We start from the raw sequence: 17,099 nt of genomic DNA, 5'->3' as shown, positions 1-17,099 counted from the left end.
TATTTGTTTTCAATTTATCCTATCTGTTATTTGTTTGTGGCTTCTGATTTTCTGTCTTGTTGAGGATTAACCAGGTACGTTGCAGTATTTTATCTTACCTCCTTTGTTGGTTTTTCAGATACATATCTTTGTTTCCTTTTATTTGATTTTTTAAGAGTGGTTGCTTCAGGCAGTCAATAAAGCATGTATCCTTAATTTATCACAAATACTAAACCACTTCCGTATAATACAAGAAACTTACATTAGTATAATTATTCCTCTGTTGTCTTTGATCTATCTGTGTCATAGACTTTGTTTCACATTTGTTATAAACTCCATAATATATTTTTGCCTTTTAAAGAAATGAAGAAAAGAGATAAAATTGTCTTTTATATTTATCCATAGATTTGGATTTCTGGCTCTCTTTATGCCTTCCTGTTTTCATCTGGATCTTTTCTCTTCAGCTAATGAGCTCCCTGTAACATCTCTTGTCTGGTTAGTCTACAGGCTATGAGGTTATAGTTATTATGAATAACACTGCTCTGAACATTCAGGTGGTGATTCTGCCACCTCAGCCTCCCAAGTACCTGGGACTACAGACATGCACCACCATGCCCAGCTAATGTTTTGTATTTTTAGCAGAGACGGGGTTTCGCCATGTTGCCCAGGCTGGTCTCAAACTCCTAGGCTCAAATGATCCATCTGCTTCAGCCTCCCAACATGCTGGGATTACAGGAATGGGCCACCGTGTCTAGCCTGGAAATTATTCTTTATTTCCATATTATAATGATATTTTACCACTACTTTGTGCTAAGAAAAATGCATTAGCAATTATTACTTGATTTATCAATAGATTATATTTATTCAATAAAAAAATACAAACTTTTTTTTTTTTTTTTTAACAATAAAGTGTTTCTAAACTTTAAGATAGCTGGGGCCAGGCACGATGGCTGATGCCTATAATATTCCCAGCACTTTGGGAGGCCGAGGCAGGCAGATCATTTGAGATCAGGAGTTTGAGACCAGCCTGGCCAACATATAGTGAAACCCTGTCTCTACTAAAAATATAAAAATTAGCCGGGCATAGTGGCACACACCTGTAGTCCCAGCTACCTGGGAGACTGAGGCAGGAGAATCGCTTGAACCTGAGAGGTGGAGGTTACAGTGAGCCGAGATGGCGCCACTGCGCTCCAGCCTGGGTGACAGAGCAAGACTCTGTCTCAAAAAAAAAAAAAAAAGATAGCTGGATAGAAATAAAACATTGTCAAATATTTTTTGGTTAAATTATACTTTTTTCATCATTTTGGTTAACTGCTACTTTTTCATTATTTTGGTTAATTGCTACTTTTTTCAATTCAATGATTTTTAGTAAATTTATGGAATTGAGCAACTATCTTTATAATCTGGTGTTTGTTAGAACATTTTAGTCACCCCAAAGCGTTCCCTCATGTCCATTTGGAATTAGTTTCTGCCCCATCCTCAGCCCTAAACAACCACAGATCTGCTTTCTGTTCTCATAAACTTGGCACAGTTCATGTAAATGGGATATACAATAGGAAGTCTTTCGTGCCTGCATTCTTTCAGCTGGCATAGTGTTTTTCAGGTTCACCCATGTTGTGGTGTGGACCAGTAGTCTCTTCTTTTCCATTGTTGAATGGTATTCCACCATACGAATCTATCAGACTTTGTTTTACATTAGCCTGTTGGACATTGGATGGTTTCAAGGTTATAGTTACTATGAATAACACTGCTCTGAACATTCAGATACTGTCTCTGTGTGGCATAAGTTTTCACTTTTCTTGGGAAGATTCCTTAGAATGGAATTGCTAGGTCATACGGTAAGGTTTTTTTGGGTTTTTTGTTTTGGTTTTTTTTTTTTTTTTTTTTTTGAGGCAGAGTCTTACTCTGTCACCAGGCTGGAGTGCAGTGGTAAGATCTCGGCTCACTGCAGCCTCCATCTCCCAGGTTCAAGCGATTCTCCTGCCTCAGCCTCCTGAGTAGCTGGGACTACAGGTGTGCGCCACCATGCCCTGATTTTTTTTTTTGTATTTTTAGTAGAGATGGGGTTTCACCATGTTGGCCAGGCTTGTCTTGAATTCCTGACCTGTGATCCGCCTGCCTCAGCCTCCCAAAGTGCTGGGATTACAGGTGTGAGCCACCACACTCAGTGCTATTATTATCATCGATAGTAAATCTATATATTATAGATATAACACTACAGCTATACTTATTGCTTTATACAAACTTATGTCTTTTGGAAGTTAAAAGAAGAAATAAAAGCAAAACATGTTTATCTGTTATATGAATGTATATATGTATGATTTCTAGTACTATTTACTTGGATTTACCCTGTGGATTCAGCTTAACCTCTGGTGTCCTCTCCTTTCACCCTAAAGGACTTTCTCTAGTATTTCTTTTGAGTCAGACCAGCTAGCAATCAAGTCTCTCAGTCTTCATTTATCTGAAAATATCTTTATTCAGCCTTCATTTCTAAAGTGTGGTTTTGCTGGATATAGAATAGTTGATTGACAGTTTTTTCCTTAGCACTCAAAATATGCCATTCCACTGCCTTCTGGCTTCTATAGTTGCAGATGAGAGAAGCCAGCCAGTAATTGTATTATTGTTCCCCTGATGGATGGGTCGTTTTTCTCTTGCTGCTTTCAAGATTTCATCTGTTAAAAGAAAAACTTCGGCCGAATTAAATGGAAAGGAATTTAATTGAATAATGAATGATTCATGAATTGAGCAGCCCCCAGAATCACAGCAGATTCAGAGAGACTCCAGGGGTATCTCGTGGTCAGAACACATTTATAGACCAAAAAAAAGTAAAGTGACATACAGAAATCGGAAGTGAGGTACAGAAACAACTGCAGCTCAGCATTTGCCTTATTTCAACACAGTCTGAACACTCAGCCCTGTATGAGTGGTTGAAGTAGGGCCACTGGGATTGGCCAAGACTCAGCTATTGTTACAGGTGCATACTCCTAAGTTAGGTTTTCAATCTTGTCTACCTGTTAAGTTAGGTTGCAGTTCATCCACAAGGACTCAAACATGGAAGTACAGAGTCCTTCTCAGGCCATAGTTAGTTTGCTTTAACAATTCTTGGTATGGCCGGCGCGGTGGCTCACGCCTGTAATCCCGGCACTTTGGGAGGCCGAGGCGGGCAGAACACGAGGTCAAGAGTTCAAGACCAGCCTGGCCAACGTGGTGAAACCCCATCTCTACTAAAAATACAAAAATTAGTTGGGCATGGTGGCACGCTCCTGTAATCCCAGCTACTTGTGAAGCCGAGGCAGGAGAATCACTTAAACCTGGGAGGCGGAGGTTGCAGTGAGCCAAGATCGTGCCATTGCACTCCAGCCTGGGCAACAAGAGCAAAACTCCGTCTCCAAAACAACAACAACAACAACAACAACAACAACAACAACAACAACTCGGTAGATTCAACATATTTGAGGACCTACCATGTGGATCTCTTTGCATTGATCGTACTTGGGGTTGGTTGAGTTTCTTGGATGTGTGGGATAATGTTATTTCATGTACAATCATATTGTTGATGGCAAGTCTTTCCCTCCATCTGCTGCAGGGATGGATCTTTCAGATTCCTTCTAGAACAAGATGAGTTTGACTGGGCTGCAGCTTTAATCAGATGCATTCTCTATGGGGAGCCTAGTTCCCAATCTCCTGAGCCACTGCCTTTTGATCTTATAGACAGGGAGCTGATTGTCTTCAATTTCAGTTATTTTTGGTTCACCTTTGGATTCAAGGCTGGCAGAGCCCCAGGATCCAATCACTGCAAGAATGTTTCAGATTACACAGTTTCTTTCTAGTTATCATCCTCTGCCCTATGGCTGTTTTCTTGGCAAAACTCAGAGGAGGATATTTCTGGGCCAAGTGACCTGTTCTTGTGTTTGAGGCTTGTCCAGACTCCAGTCTGTCCCACAACCCTGTTTTCCAAGATCTGACTGATTTCCCCTAAAAGTCTCTCCATCCTCTGCAGGACTGCTCTCACCCAGATGAGGCATCACCGCCAGGTATGGAAGCTGCCTCAGCTTCCCATTCACCTACAACAGCCTCAGAATGCTCTGGAATTTACTTCTTCCAGGTTCCTTGTTGCTACCACTTTTTGCTAGCTTCATAAGAAGCAAGCTGTTTCTTATTTTGCTTGTTTTCTTCTTGTCACCACAAGACTGAATTCTCTTGTGACCTAAATCCTAGCTGGAAGCCGAGGCCAAACTGGGAGTGCTTTCTTGGGTGCCCTGAACTTCAGGGTGACTGCTCTTGAAGTCACCATTACAAAATTATCACTGAGACACAGAAAGAGATCCGACCTGACCAACTCCATCTTGCTTCTAACCTCCAAGCTGTCCTTGTTCATTCCTGGGTGTGGGTGGAACTAACTTTGGGAGGAACTTAGTATATAGTTTATAGTTTAAAACCAAGATGGTAACAGCCCTTTCCCAACAAACCCCTTTCTTGCTTGGGGACTAGACTACCAAAAGAATAGAAATTATGGTTTAGGAGTTATGCAGCTGGAGGCTACAAGATTCTGACCCTCCCCAAATTGCTGCTGGGGATAACATCACTATTGTGAAACCTAAGATCAGTGCTAGAGCTATCTTGCAGACCCTGCACCTGATGGATCAGCTGGCACCACACAGATCGATAAGCTGGCTCATCTGATCTTGTGGCCACCATCCAAGAACTGACTCAGGGCAAGAGGATGGCTTTGACTCCCCATGATTTCATCTCCTACCCAACCAATCAACACTCTCGACTCACTAACTCCCCACCCACCAAATTATCCTTAAAAACTCTGATCCCAGAATGCTCAGGGATACTGATTTGAGTAATAATAAAACTCTGGCTTTGTGTGAATTTACTCTTTCTCTGTTGCAATTCCCCTGTCTTGGTAAATCGGCTCTGTCTAGGCAGTGGACACGGTGAACCCACTGGGCTTTTACCCACTGTGCTTCACTGTCCTGGCAGTCCTGACCTCACTGTGTGAGGGTGGAAGGACCGAGACACAGCCACACTCAGCACCGCCTGGGCTGGTAGCAGGGTTCAGCAAGCACTAGCTGTAACAGTGGCTACAAAGCATGGTGGCACAAGCAGGGAAGGTACCAGGATATTTCTAGCACTGTAAATGCCAGTGAGTGGCTGTGCTTTCATCCATCAAACAGGGTGATGAGTCAAGGCAAGCAGTGTCCTGAAGGTCATGCTACACATGTGACACCCAGTGGTTTTTCCAAGCAAGCATGTGTTAAGCCAGCACTCTCCAAGGTTCTCTTACAAACCCTGGCTTATTTAGTGCTCACAGAAGGCCTAGGAGGTAGCTCTTACTCTCTCCCGCCTGCACAGAGACAAGGAAAGCAGGCTGGGGAGAGGGGGAAGCACATGTCCTGCCATTGCACTTGGCTTCAGTGCCTGCATGAACTTGACATTTCATCTCTCACGTTTTCAAAATGTAGTAATATTTAAACTGACAGTTTCTTTCACTGAAACAGTCTTAAAGCTTTGTCCTTCACAACTGCAGTTCTGGGTCAAAGACCCAACTCTTACATGAGGAATAAAGGATTTGCCGTCTTCCTGGCCTCAGCGACGTTCCCATGTATGTCAGGGAGAAACCATCCGTGGTGTCCATGGGGATAGCCACTCGCCCAGGCTTCCTCCCTTGCACCTAGGGTGGTCTCAGGGACCCCTTCCTTAGGAACTGTGACTGGATGCAGGTGACAGAAGCCATGTGGCAGTGGCATGGGGTTCTCCTCACTTCACAAACGCTCCCAAGTGGGGAGTCCAAGCCTGGGCTGTGTCCAGGTTGGCACCAAGCCTCTAGGATGCTTTCACCCACACTCAGCAACCCCAGAGCCCAGCAGTTGTCCTCCTGGTCCTGTCTCCACGCCTGGCTGGTGGTGGTCTGGGGCGGACTGAGCAGGGTGACACCATGTGTATTGCTTCTTCCCTTGACTCTCTCAGGGGGCCCGGCCCACCAATCCCTATACTGGTGTCCCTTAGAGTCGCCCAGTGAAGTGGGAGGAGTGCCTCCTCATCACCACCTCTCTGGGTGCCAGGCTCAGCCAGTAGCTGCCTCTTGCAGAAGCACCTCCCATTCTTTCCAGGGCTCAAGGAGTGCCTCCCTTTGCACTGCACCCCAAGCCAGGAAGACCTGAGTCCTGCACTCAGTGAGGGAGACAGAGGCTGCTGCCGCCATAGGAACAAACAGCTTTTGGTCAGAGGGACCCCCAAACATCACCTAGGGACTCTTGAGTGTCCACTTTCCAGGCTGAGGCCCTGCGGCCGGGACAGGCCCTAGGGGCAGCAAGGACAGGCCCTCTGAGTGGCAGACAGGGCCTCAAGTCCTGCACAGGCCTTCACATAGCAGGGACAGGCTCTGGGGCAGCAAGGGACAGGCTCTCAGGGCCGGGCCGCAGGGACAGGACCTCAGGGCAGGAGGCACAGGCTCTCAGGCCGCAGGGACAGGCCCCCCTGAGAGGTCTGAGGAGGGCTGGGCCACGGTCTTGGCCGCAGGCAGGCGCCTGCTCTCAGGACTCCCCAGCGACCCCCGGTTGCTTTCCCAGGCTCCAAGGCCCCAGTCCTGGGGCGCCGCCGCCTGGCTCCCGGAGAGTCCGAGGCTCTGGGCCGCTGGGGGTCTCCTTTGGGTAGGGACAGCCTGGGGCGGTCGCGGGCCGGAAGGAAAGGGCGGCCTCCTCCCCAGCCGCCGGGGCCCTCTGCAGGGACGTGGTCCAGTGAAAGCCGCAGACCTGGGAGCCCGGGCCCGCCGCGGCGCTGGGCTGAGCGCTGGGTGGGGCCGTGGGTGAAAGGCGCCCTACGCCGGCTTCCAACCTGGCCACGCCCTGGCTCGGGGTGCGGGGACGCGTGGACAGGCCGCGGAGACGCAGGCGAAGCCCACAGCCCAGGCTCCACGCGGGTGGCCATCGGCGTGGCCTCGGTGAGCTCCCCGGGACCTGGCATCCCAGCGACGCCGCCGTCCGTCCGGGCGCGCCTGGGAGATGCCCACTTCGGCCCGGGCACACCTCGGGGCTGCGCGCCCGGGCCCCGCTACCCTCCAGGAGCGCGCGCTTGGCCCTTCTCCACCCCAGAGGCTGGGGTCGTCTGCCCCGCAGGGCGCCTCCCGGTGTGGTCCCCACGGCAGCCCCATCTGCAGTCTCGGGCCCCACCCTAGACCGCCCGACCCCCGGTGGGTGGCGTGGACCCTGCAGTTTGAGAAACCGGCTCCGAGCCTGGCCCTGGGCCCAGCAGGGAGGAACGTTCCGGTTCTAACCTGTCAGGGAACAGTGGCAAATCGCCAGTCGGCCGTCCTGTGACTGTTGATCAGAGCAGATGGGATTCCGGGACCCTTGGCACTGCTCCTCGGGCCCCAACAACGTGCTCTGGAGGTTCCGGAGGAAGCCATGCATTTGAAAGAGGGCGTGCAGGGCTAGACTAATTAAAAGAGATGTCGGCTGGGCGCGGTGGCTCACGCCTGTACTCCCAGCACTTTGGGAGGCCGGGGGGTGGGGGCGGCGGATCACCTGAAGTAGGGAGTTCGAGACCAGCCTGGCCAACATGGAGAAACCCCGTCTCTACTAAAAATACAACATTTAGCCGGGCGTGGTGATGTACGCCTGAAATCCCAGCTACTCGGAGGCTGAAGCAGGAGTGAACTCAGGAGGCGGATGTTGCGGTGAGCTGAGATCGCGCCATTGCACTCCAGCCTGGGCAACAAGAGCGAAACTCAGTCTCAAAAAGAAAAGAAAAAAAAGAAAAGAAAAGAAAAAAAAGAAGGAAGGAAGAAAGAAAACAAGAAGGAAGGAAAAGAGATGTCATGTCGCAGCCATCTCTCTGCTACCTACTGCTGTGTGGTCTTGGCTTAATCTCTCTGTGCCTCTGTTTCCTCCTCTGCAAAATCAGAATAGACTACCTGTGCTTCTGAGTGTCCTGAGGACTGAGTGAATTATCCCTCGCGAAGCCTTAGTAATCACTCACCAAGCATTAATGAAGATTTTTGGCTGTTAATGAAGAACTTGAATGAATGGGGAATGTGCTGTCATGGGTGCTTTAGGAAGATGTAGTTGGATTTCTCAGATGAATAAGGACAAGGTTAGCGAAGATTTACCTATCAGTTACCAGAACACTTAAATGAAATCTGTAGGTATTTGGCATGGTTTCTTCAGAAAATTGCATTTCTGTTTCCTAGGAAGGGAAACGAGCTTTCTTGTAATTTAGAAGGCTTGCTCTAATAGTTTCAAGGATGTTTGACTTGCAACCTTGAAACTAAAGTGTTTTAAGGCAGAACATGATTTGCTTTCGACTGGAGCGGGGAGGAGCCCAGGTAAGGGTGATTCCCACATTGCCGGCTTAAGAAACCCGGAGGCAGTGGCGCCCTGAGCTCTGGGGTCCTGATGGGGGGGCCTCCATCTAGTTCTGTTTTGGACACAGTGCAGGTGAGATTGTTGTTGACAGCTGTGTGCTGTGGCCTCTGGGCAGTTGGTGTATTAGTCTGTTCTCATGCTGCTAATAAAGACATACCTGAGACTGGGTAATTTATAAAGGAAAAGAGATTTAGTGGACTCACAGATCCACATGGCTGGGGAGGCCTCAATCATGGCCAAAGGCGAAAGGCACGTCTTACGTGGTAGCAGACAAGAGAGAACTTGTGTAGGGGAACTCCCTTTTATAAAACCATCAGATCTTGTGAGACTTACTCACTACCAGGAGAATAGCATGGGAAAGACCCACCCTCATGATTCAATTACCCCCCATTGGGTCTCTCCCACAACAAGTGGGAATTATGGGAGCTACAATTCAAGGTGAGATTTGGGTGAGGACATAGTGAAACCATAACAGTTGGGAAGTGAATTCTGGAGAAGGTGCCGCGTGTGCTGCTGCATCCCCAGATGGCCCTGAAACCCCCGTGCCCTTGTACTTGGTAGCATGTGCAGGGTGTATATCATCGCCCCCACCCCAGCCATTTTTTCCCACCTTTTCATTATGAAACATTTCAAGCATACAGAGAATTGAAAGAATTTTACAGGAAAAAAAAAAAAATAATGGAAAAGAGCAAATCTTCATGCAGAAAAATTGTAAATAATTTATGTAGATACTCCATTCTCAGGAAGGTGGAGGATACCTCCCTACTTGGTAGGTGTGGGCTGCATAGAGTGACTTCCTTCCTTACAGAACTGAAAGAGGGAAAATAAAAAGCAATTGTGGAGAAACCTGACCAACACAACCTCAGCCGGGCGATCAAGGTCAACATCAACAGGGAGAAGTCATGTCCATAGCGTGTACCCTTGATATGACGTGATGAAAACAGCACTTTAGGCTGGGTGCGGTGGCTCACGCCTGTAATCCCAGCACTTTGGGAAACTGAGGTCGCTTGAGCTCAAGAGTTTGAGACCAGCCTGGGCAACATGGCGAAATCCTGTCTCTACCAAAAGTACAAATAAGCCTGGAGTGGTGGCATGTGTCTGTGGTCCCAGCTAGTCAAGAGGCTGAGCTGGGAGGATTGCTTGAGCCCGGGAGGTGGAGGTTGCAGTGCGCTGAGATCACACCACTGCACTGCAGGCTTGGTGACAGAGGGAGGCCCCATCTCAAAAAAAAAAAAAAAAAAAAAAAAAGCACTTTATCTGTACGGTGTACGGTCTTCCTCCCAAACCCCATAATCTCATCCTAATCATGAGAAAAACAGCAGACAAATCCCAGTCGAGGGAGATTCCACAAATACCTGACCAGTACTTTGGAAAACTGTCAGCAAAAACCAAAGTCTGAGAAACTCTCAACTAAATAGAACATAGGATCCTGGATGGGACCTGGGAACAGGAAAAGGACATCAGGGAAAACATAAGGAGCTCAGAATAAAGTATGGACTTTACCTAATAATAGTGTATCCACATTGGTTCCTTAATTTTAACAAATATACCACAGTCATGTGAGATGTTAATAACAGGGAAGATGGGGTGCAGAGTATATGGGATCTTTCTGTGTCATCTTTGCAATGTTTTCTGTAAATCTAAAACTCTTCCAAAAACTGAAGTTTATTAGCAACCAAAACAACCATATACCTACCACCTAAACTCTACCTTTCACATGTTACTCTCTAACATCTCTCCCGCCCTGTGTCACTCTTTTCTTCTTTCTTTTTTTTTTTCTTTTTTTTTTGAGATGAAGTTTCACTTTTGTTTCCCAGGCTGGAGTGCAAAGGCGCAATCCCGGCTCACTGCAACCTCCGCCTCCCAGTTTTAAGCGTATCTCCTGCCTCAGCCTCCCGTGTAGCTGGGATTACAGGCATGCGCCACCACGCCCGGCTAATTTTTTGTATTTTTAGTAGAGACAGGGTTTCTCCACGTTGGTCAGGCTGGTCTTGAACTCCCGATCTCAGGTGATATGCCCGCCTGGCCCTCCCAAAGTGCTGGGATTACAGGCTTGAACCACTGCGCCCGGCCTCTGTCATTCTTTTCACAACCCCCTTAGACTATCCCTGCCTTTTTGCTCAAAACGGCGTCCAGGAAGCTCAGAGCAGTTGGGTTCACGACATCCCAGGGTCTCTGTTGTTGCCCAGATTTGCCCTAGGAATGCTCCATTCCCTCCAGCTAGCTCAGTGCCTGCTAAAAACAAGGAGCTCTACTGCCCCCCAGTGGACTTTTAAAAAAATGAAAGCAAGTTGACTGCAGGAAGAGCTGAAGGGGACCCCGCAAGGCAGAGGGGCCGCTTCAGGTGTCTTTGAGCTGCCTCAGCACCATTGGGTGGGCTCTGCCTCCACACAGTTCCTAGCCCTCTCTCCACTGTCCCCATCCAAATTCTTATCTCAACCAGGACGTTTCCTAAAATTCTGGCACCAATTCCCAATTGTGCAATCATTTTGTTGGGCTAGACTATACCTTTGAAGTCTTTTTTTTTTTTTTTTTTTTAAGGGGGCAAAACGTGAGAACATCTGGAGTTTTCCAGTTTTGCTAGCATGTTTATGACCATGAAGAACTATCTGGGAGCAGATGGTGTGTCTTATCCGGCTGCTTTTGAAAGGATACAAGTCAGGGGCCATTGGCTGACTGGGGAACAGCAAGCCTATGGCGAGGGTCTCAGAACAGCTTCTTTAGGCAGGAGGAGCTGTGGTCAAGAGCGGCTCTGCTGAGCTGGGCTTCTCCCTACCTGGTGTCAGGCTTTGACGCATACTTGGGGACCAGCTTCTCTTAAATATTGAGGCGAGAGACAAGAAGGATGCTTCCAGAAGGACAGGCAGCCCTGTTTGCTGTCCCACTGGCCTCCTCTTTCAGGACAGAGGCCTCTCACCTGGCTGACCACGGGCATCGCTGTGAGTTAGAAGAAACAAAACGGGCATGTCTTAGTTTGGGTTACCCCGGACGCACACCCTCAGATAAGGGTTCCAATGTTGGTTATTATTTGGATAGGAGACACTACAGCGTGGGATGTGAGCCGGAGATGGAAATAATCTGACGAAAGGTTTCTAACAAGTTGGTTAATGCAGTGGGCGTCAGAGCTCAGCCCTGCTGCGGGCTCTGAAAGGCAGGAGTGCAGCTGTCCCAGCTGAGGACCAAGGACACTGGGGTATTTATCCACCAGCCATTGTCATCTTCATCAGCTAAGGGCTGCTTCTGGGGACAGTCACTCCTTTATTTGGGGCCAGAGGAGAGCGCCGAGGCAGGGTCACAGGTATTCATAATAAGCAGAAGCGGGTGTCAAGGACAGGGTGTGGGGCCCGGACAGGGCCCTCTTAGTGTTCAGATGACACAGGTTGGCACCCAACCCTACCTCATGCCCTGGATCTTCAAAGGAGCGAGATCCCAGAAACCAGCAGGTCCTCGATGTCTTAGATTGAGCCCAGGACCACACAGAGATTCAGCTAATCGTGAAAAGGTGCTCCTTGGATTAGGAGGGGACTTGGTGCAGAGGGACCCTCACTTCCTTTTTCTCCACACAGGTGAGGACTTTGTTAAGATGATGGGGATATATGCAAAGGTCCGCATGAATGTGTGTAAGCAGTGTTTCTGGGGAGGGGTATTTGTTCCCTGGGACTGGGTTAGGCTAGAGGGGACTTGAGGTCTTCAAGCTGCAGCCCATGGGGAAGAAGGAGGGAGTCACCAGTGGTGCAGTCTTGCCTGGAAACTTCCTCTGGGCAGAAGCCTCTCCAGCTGGCCTGCGGCTCTTTCCTGCCTTTGCACGCCCATTGCATTTCAAGGAAACAAGACTCAGCTACCAAAACTTAGAGCTAGACCATGCTGTTCCCACGGAACACCAAGATTTAAGTGATAATAAATTATTACCAAGGGAAAGGGGCTCTTATGAGCTAAAGCTCATCTGTAAAACCTGTCAATCTTGTGTAGAATGTTGAAAAAATGTCAATCTTGGCCGGGCGCGGTGGCTCAAGCCTGTAATCCCAGCACTTTGGGAGGCCAAGACGGGCGGATCATGAGGTCAGGAGATTGAGACCATCCTGGCTAACACGGTGAAACCCCGTCTCTACTAAAATACAAAAAACTAGCCCGGCGAGGTGGCGGACGCCTGTAGTCCCAGCTACTCGGGAGGCTGAGGCAGGAGAATGGTGTGAACCCGGGAGGCAGAGCTTGCAGTGAGCTGAGATCCGGCCACTGCACTCCAGCCCGGGCGACAGAGAAACACTCCGTCTCAAAGTGTTCGCACAGGATTTAAAAGAAAGAAAAAAAAAAGTCAATCTTTTCCAGAAATCTCTGAGGTCTTACTACTGAAGTGCTACCTAGAAAAAATAAAAAAGTTTTAACAATTTGCAAAGGATGAAGTCCTCTGCATAGCAACCAGGGGGTCACTGTCCTTGGAGATTTAGCTGCCCCACCTGCCAGCCACAGTGGGGACGGGCACTTGGCTGCCAGTTCTCAGACATGAGGAAGGTACACTGTAAGGGCACACACAGCATGAAGCCCTAATACAGCTGTACAGTGACACGGCCTTGTGCAACCACCACCATCCTCTTCAGTCAGTGTGAATGCTGGCGGCAGGATTCCTGGAGGTTCGAAAGCTTAAGGTCCTTATTAGGCCCTTCTTGGGTCTGCAGTGCTTGGTGGCGGAGGCGTGTTGGTTGACCGCAAGCGGACTGTCAGCGGGTGAAAGCGGACGGTATTAGTAGTGAAAAGCTCCAGTGGGACTTTCTGCAGGACTGAGATTGCTGAGTGGGGAGAATCTTAACCGTCCTTCATGTCTTCTGGAAACCACATGATCAGTGAGGACACAGCCATGGCCAGGGAGAAGATTTCTGACACATCCCAGAGCACCTGAAGGGCGGTGTGTCCTGGGCCGCCCGCTCTTCCCGTAAAGGACAACTTCGGCAGGTGGACTTTCTTCATGACCTCGAGTGGCTCTAGCCTCCAGCATGAACAAGGTATTGGATACTGACTGCAGCCTCAGAGCCCTCCCTGATCAGAACCTTGCTGGAGCCTAACTAGGAAGGCTGGGTGAGAACTGCACTACTCCTGAACTGCCTGAAACGCAATGTTCTGGGGCTTTTTTTGGCAAGGGGAGGAGGGCATTTGATTGGTGATTGTGGTAGGAAGTGGAATTTGAGCTGAAGCATGAATCCAGTCCTCAGCCTGGTGATCCTTGGAAGTGGCCAAGTCACAAGTTATGACTTAATGGGCCCTTGTCACCTTTGGGGAACTACAACATACAAGTAGACTGAACTACTTGGCAGATATAACAAATAGGACACTGTTACTTGGATGAAGTGTTTTTGGCAAGAGCATGTCCCTTGCCTTCACTCCACAGAATAAAGATTTCATTTACTGACAGGGGTTAAAGTCAAGGGCAGGGTTGTGCACTACGGATTACGAGCCACCCTGGAAGACAGACGAGGGACATTCTTTACAGTGCCAGAGTTCTTGTTCCTGCTTCCATGGTTCCCTCGCCTTCATGATCATTTCACATCAGTAACCTGTGAATACTCCGGGCTGAGTGTTCTAGTTTAGCCTTGCAGTGTTGATAACAGAGGGACACAGAATCAAAGAGAGAGGATCTACTCCTCAAAGCGTTAGGGTCTAAGAAACGGTGCCATTAAAAGGTGTAATTTTACTTAGGAAGGGTAAGGAAAACATGAGCACGAAGGTGGTTGGGGGGCAGGGGCGGCAGCGGAGTGAAGCCCCTGAACAGGGAAAAAGGCAGACAGGAATGGGTGTTAACTGTCCCTCCGCTTTCAGTTGGTGACAAAATTCGGGCTTGTGTGTCTCCTGATGAAGCTGTTCACAGTAACACATATGCAAAGTCTACAATACATCATAAAGACAGACAATGCTGTTTCTCCAAAATTTTATTTTAATTTAAATTACAGGGCCAGCCAGATATTCTGATAAGAAATTCACTTTTCCTTAGGAGAAAGAAAATGCTTTCATGGCATTGTTAACAAATGTATACATCTCCACTTTTTTAAGGGTTAAAAATCACATTAAGTAACTGCCTTATGTAAAATTAAACCTTTATAACACAAAAAGAAACCACTTCCAGTATAATAGTCTTGGTAATATGAATATATTAAACGATCATAACTTCAAATGCAACATTTCAACCTTAAATGTTTTCACATTGTTTTGCTTAAAAACAAAACCCAAGCAGTCTGGACTACCTTCAGATTCCAATGCAAGAGTAACACATTAATGTTGTCTCTGACACACTGCACCCCTCACTGTCTTCCACCTAAAAGGCCACAACATCATTGCCAAAGTGGAAACTGTTTTATTGTGTAAGTTCTAAGAACGAGCTTGGCAAGAAGACATTTCTTCCACTTGGTGTAATCCATGTTTTTACACTAACTCCATACACACAGCACTATACCACAAAAGCCAGGACACCACATCACGGCCAAGTCTGCCTTCCTAAACATCTAAGAGATTTTCTTTTCGAGGAGACTAGATTGCCTTATTTCACACAGATTCTGGTAAAGACAGTCTCAGGAAACGCCAATTATGATGCAGACTGCCATTTTAATAACAATAAAATATATCTGTATTTTCTGGAGCTATTTTCCTAACTGATGCTCTTGAAGGTTTTAAAACCTGCTGAAACAGCAATTGGGAGGCCCATTTTACTGGCCAATATATAATTCCATTAGTAAGAGAGGCTAGCAAAGAATAATCATATCAATTTCTTCAGCTGCAGCCATGCTGAATTTGAACTGGCAAACTCTGATTTGTAAGTTGTTAGTTGTGATCTTCATATCACTAAAATGAACAGATACCATTCTAATAACTTTACATAGATATAGTCTAGAAGACACTGTTCTGCCGTGGTCACAGTAACAAAAAAGTGGTGCAAAATCAGTTACTTGATAAATACTGATAATTTGCAGCATTAAGGAACAGGACATAAAAAAAATAAATTTCCCCATAGGACACCTATGACTAGGAAGTCTTCTTTTCCTAAGAGAAGCCAAAGTTTTAATTATTCAGTTCACAACTATTGTACTGGATTACTTAGTCTAAGAAAGAAAAGGTGCTCTACAGAGGTTTCCCACACACACAAAGAATCAGCATTAATTTAGCATAATCTCTATCATTCACAGATCTGGCGGATTCATTAACTCATTTTAAATGAATAAGGCCAATAGGATGCAGGAAGGTGTGGCTGACTGAGCTCCAGGGCTGTATCGCAGCTTACTGATGGCACCCCATTAGGTAACTGAATACAAAGGATTGGTTTACTTTTTTTCTTTTAATGCTGTGATACTTAAAATGTTAAATCAGCATTTTCATGTGATCTGAAGTATTTCAATTACATATGAGCATTCATTGTTTTTTTGCAAAAACTCAGTATTAGGTAATAGTTACATACTACTACAATAACATTCCTCTGCTGTACAAATTAAACCATTTAAAAGAAATGAGCATTCTAAGAATTATATACAAAAGAAACCTGTAAGCAGTGTTGAAATGAAATGCAAGGTGTCATTGCTAGCTCTACTTTTTAAAATATCTTCGAAAAGTAAAATTAACAAATACCCTTCAACATATCCAGGTTTACAAGTCTCAAGAAAATCAAATGTCAAAAAATTCTAGAAAGCTGTGAAAAGCATATATACATTTTCCTTATGATCTTACGAGGCTTCTTTACACTTTTGAGAAGTTGCTAAGTTTCAGTATCAATTTATTCGCATGTCAACTTTATCTGCCCCCAAACTCCCATTTTGGATACAGTTCCCCTCTGATTTCAGATAAAGCTCTGCGTCATTTTCCTTCAGCGAAGGTGTACGATCTGACGCAGGGATGCCAGGTGTGCACTTGCCACACTGCACTCAGATCGCCAACAAAGATGGGTGCAAACACATAGGTCTAATCTGGTATCAATGCCCTCTTTCCTAAACCACACTCTCATCCATACATTTGCCTTCATGAACCCAGCCATGTTCAGAACTCCCGTAGTACTCTGAATTCTGAAATGACACAAAGATCAAGAGAAAGCCCACATGTGCCCTAGTGTGCAAGCAGCAGCAGCTACGATCTCCAACCTGGACTGAAAAACAAAAGGGTAAAATGAAAAACCGTTCACTTAACAGCAGATTAGCAGTAATGTTCCTCATGAATCAGTAAGAGTGCCTGATGCTGAATAGCTAACAGCAAACGCTGAATTTGGATTTAACATAGATGTTATTGGAGATTAAGCTTCTTGCTGAGCTGGTCTCTTCAAATCCCTGATCTGTTTAACTAAATAGGTCTTCTCGTCGTTAAACTGCTCATCCTCCGTCCTGTCATTCTGAAACTTGCTGAGGAACTCTATGAGTTTGGTCTGGTTCTTGAGGAGGATGTCTAGGATGGGCTGTGTCTTGTTAGGATTGGCTACAAACACCTGCATAGAGAGAAATGCACATGAGGCACAGAGAAAGAAGAAAACGCAGCCACAACTGAGCTGCAGCCACAGCGCAGAAAAGCACAAAGCTATGCTCTCCTGGGGTGGCGCTGAAGTCAGGGTCATTAGGTTTTGCTTTAGAAGGCCTTATTTTACAATTTAGAGAAATAATTACATGTTTTAACACAAATACGACTGATAAACTCATTCTGCCAGCCCTGTAACACAGTGTTTAGTATTAAATCACAGACTCTGATTTTAGAATAAAATGGGTAGAAATTATTTCTCAGCACAAGAGGTCA

At 46.7% G+C, this 17,099-nt stretch overlaps 1 protein-coding gene across 2 annotated transcripts in view; it reads right to left on the bottom strand.

Annotated features, from left to right (window-relative positions):
• Positions 1-14,251: 14,251 nt before the first annotated feature.
• Positions 14,252-17,099, bottom strand: part of CAB39 (calcium binding protein 39) — a 109,705-nt gene continuing 106,857 nt past the window's right edge. For both annotated transcript variants that reach the window (XM_023193899.2, XM_023193900.3), the window contains exon 9: positions 14,252-16,797. In XM_023193899.2, the coding sequence (XP_023049667.1) occupies positions 16,609-16,797 (189 nt within the window). In that variant the 3' untranslated portion in view covers positions 14,252-16,608. The remainder of the gene's footprint in view (positions 16,798-17,099) is intronic.

This window comes from Piliocolobus tephrosceles, chromosome 11 (assembly GCF_002776525.5).
Source record: "Piliocolobus tephrosceles isolate RC106 chromosome 11, ASM277652v3, whole genome shotgun sequence".
NCBI classification, from domain to species: domain Eukaryota; kingdom Metazoa; phylum Chordata; class Mammalia; order Primates; family Cercopithecidae; genus Piliocolobus; species Piliocolobus tephrosceles.
Note: the sequence above shows the minus strand (reverse complement) of the source record. Positions and strands in the feature narration are given on the sequence as shown.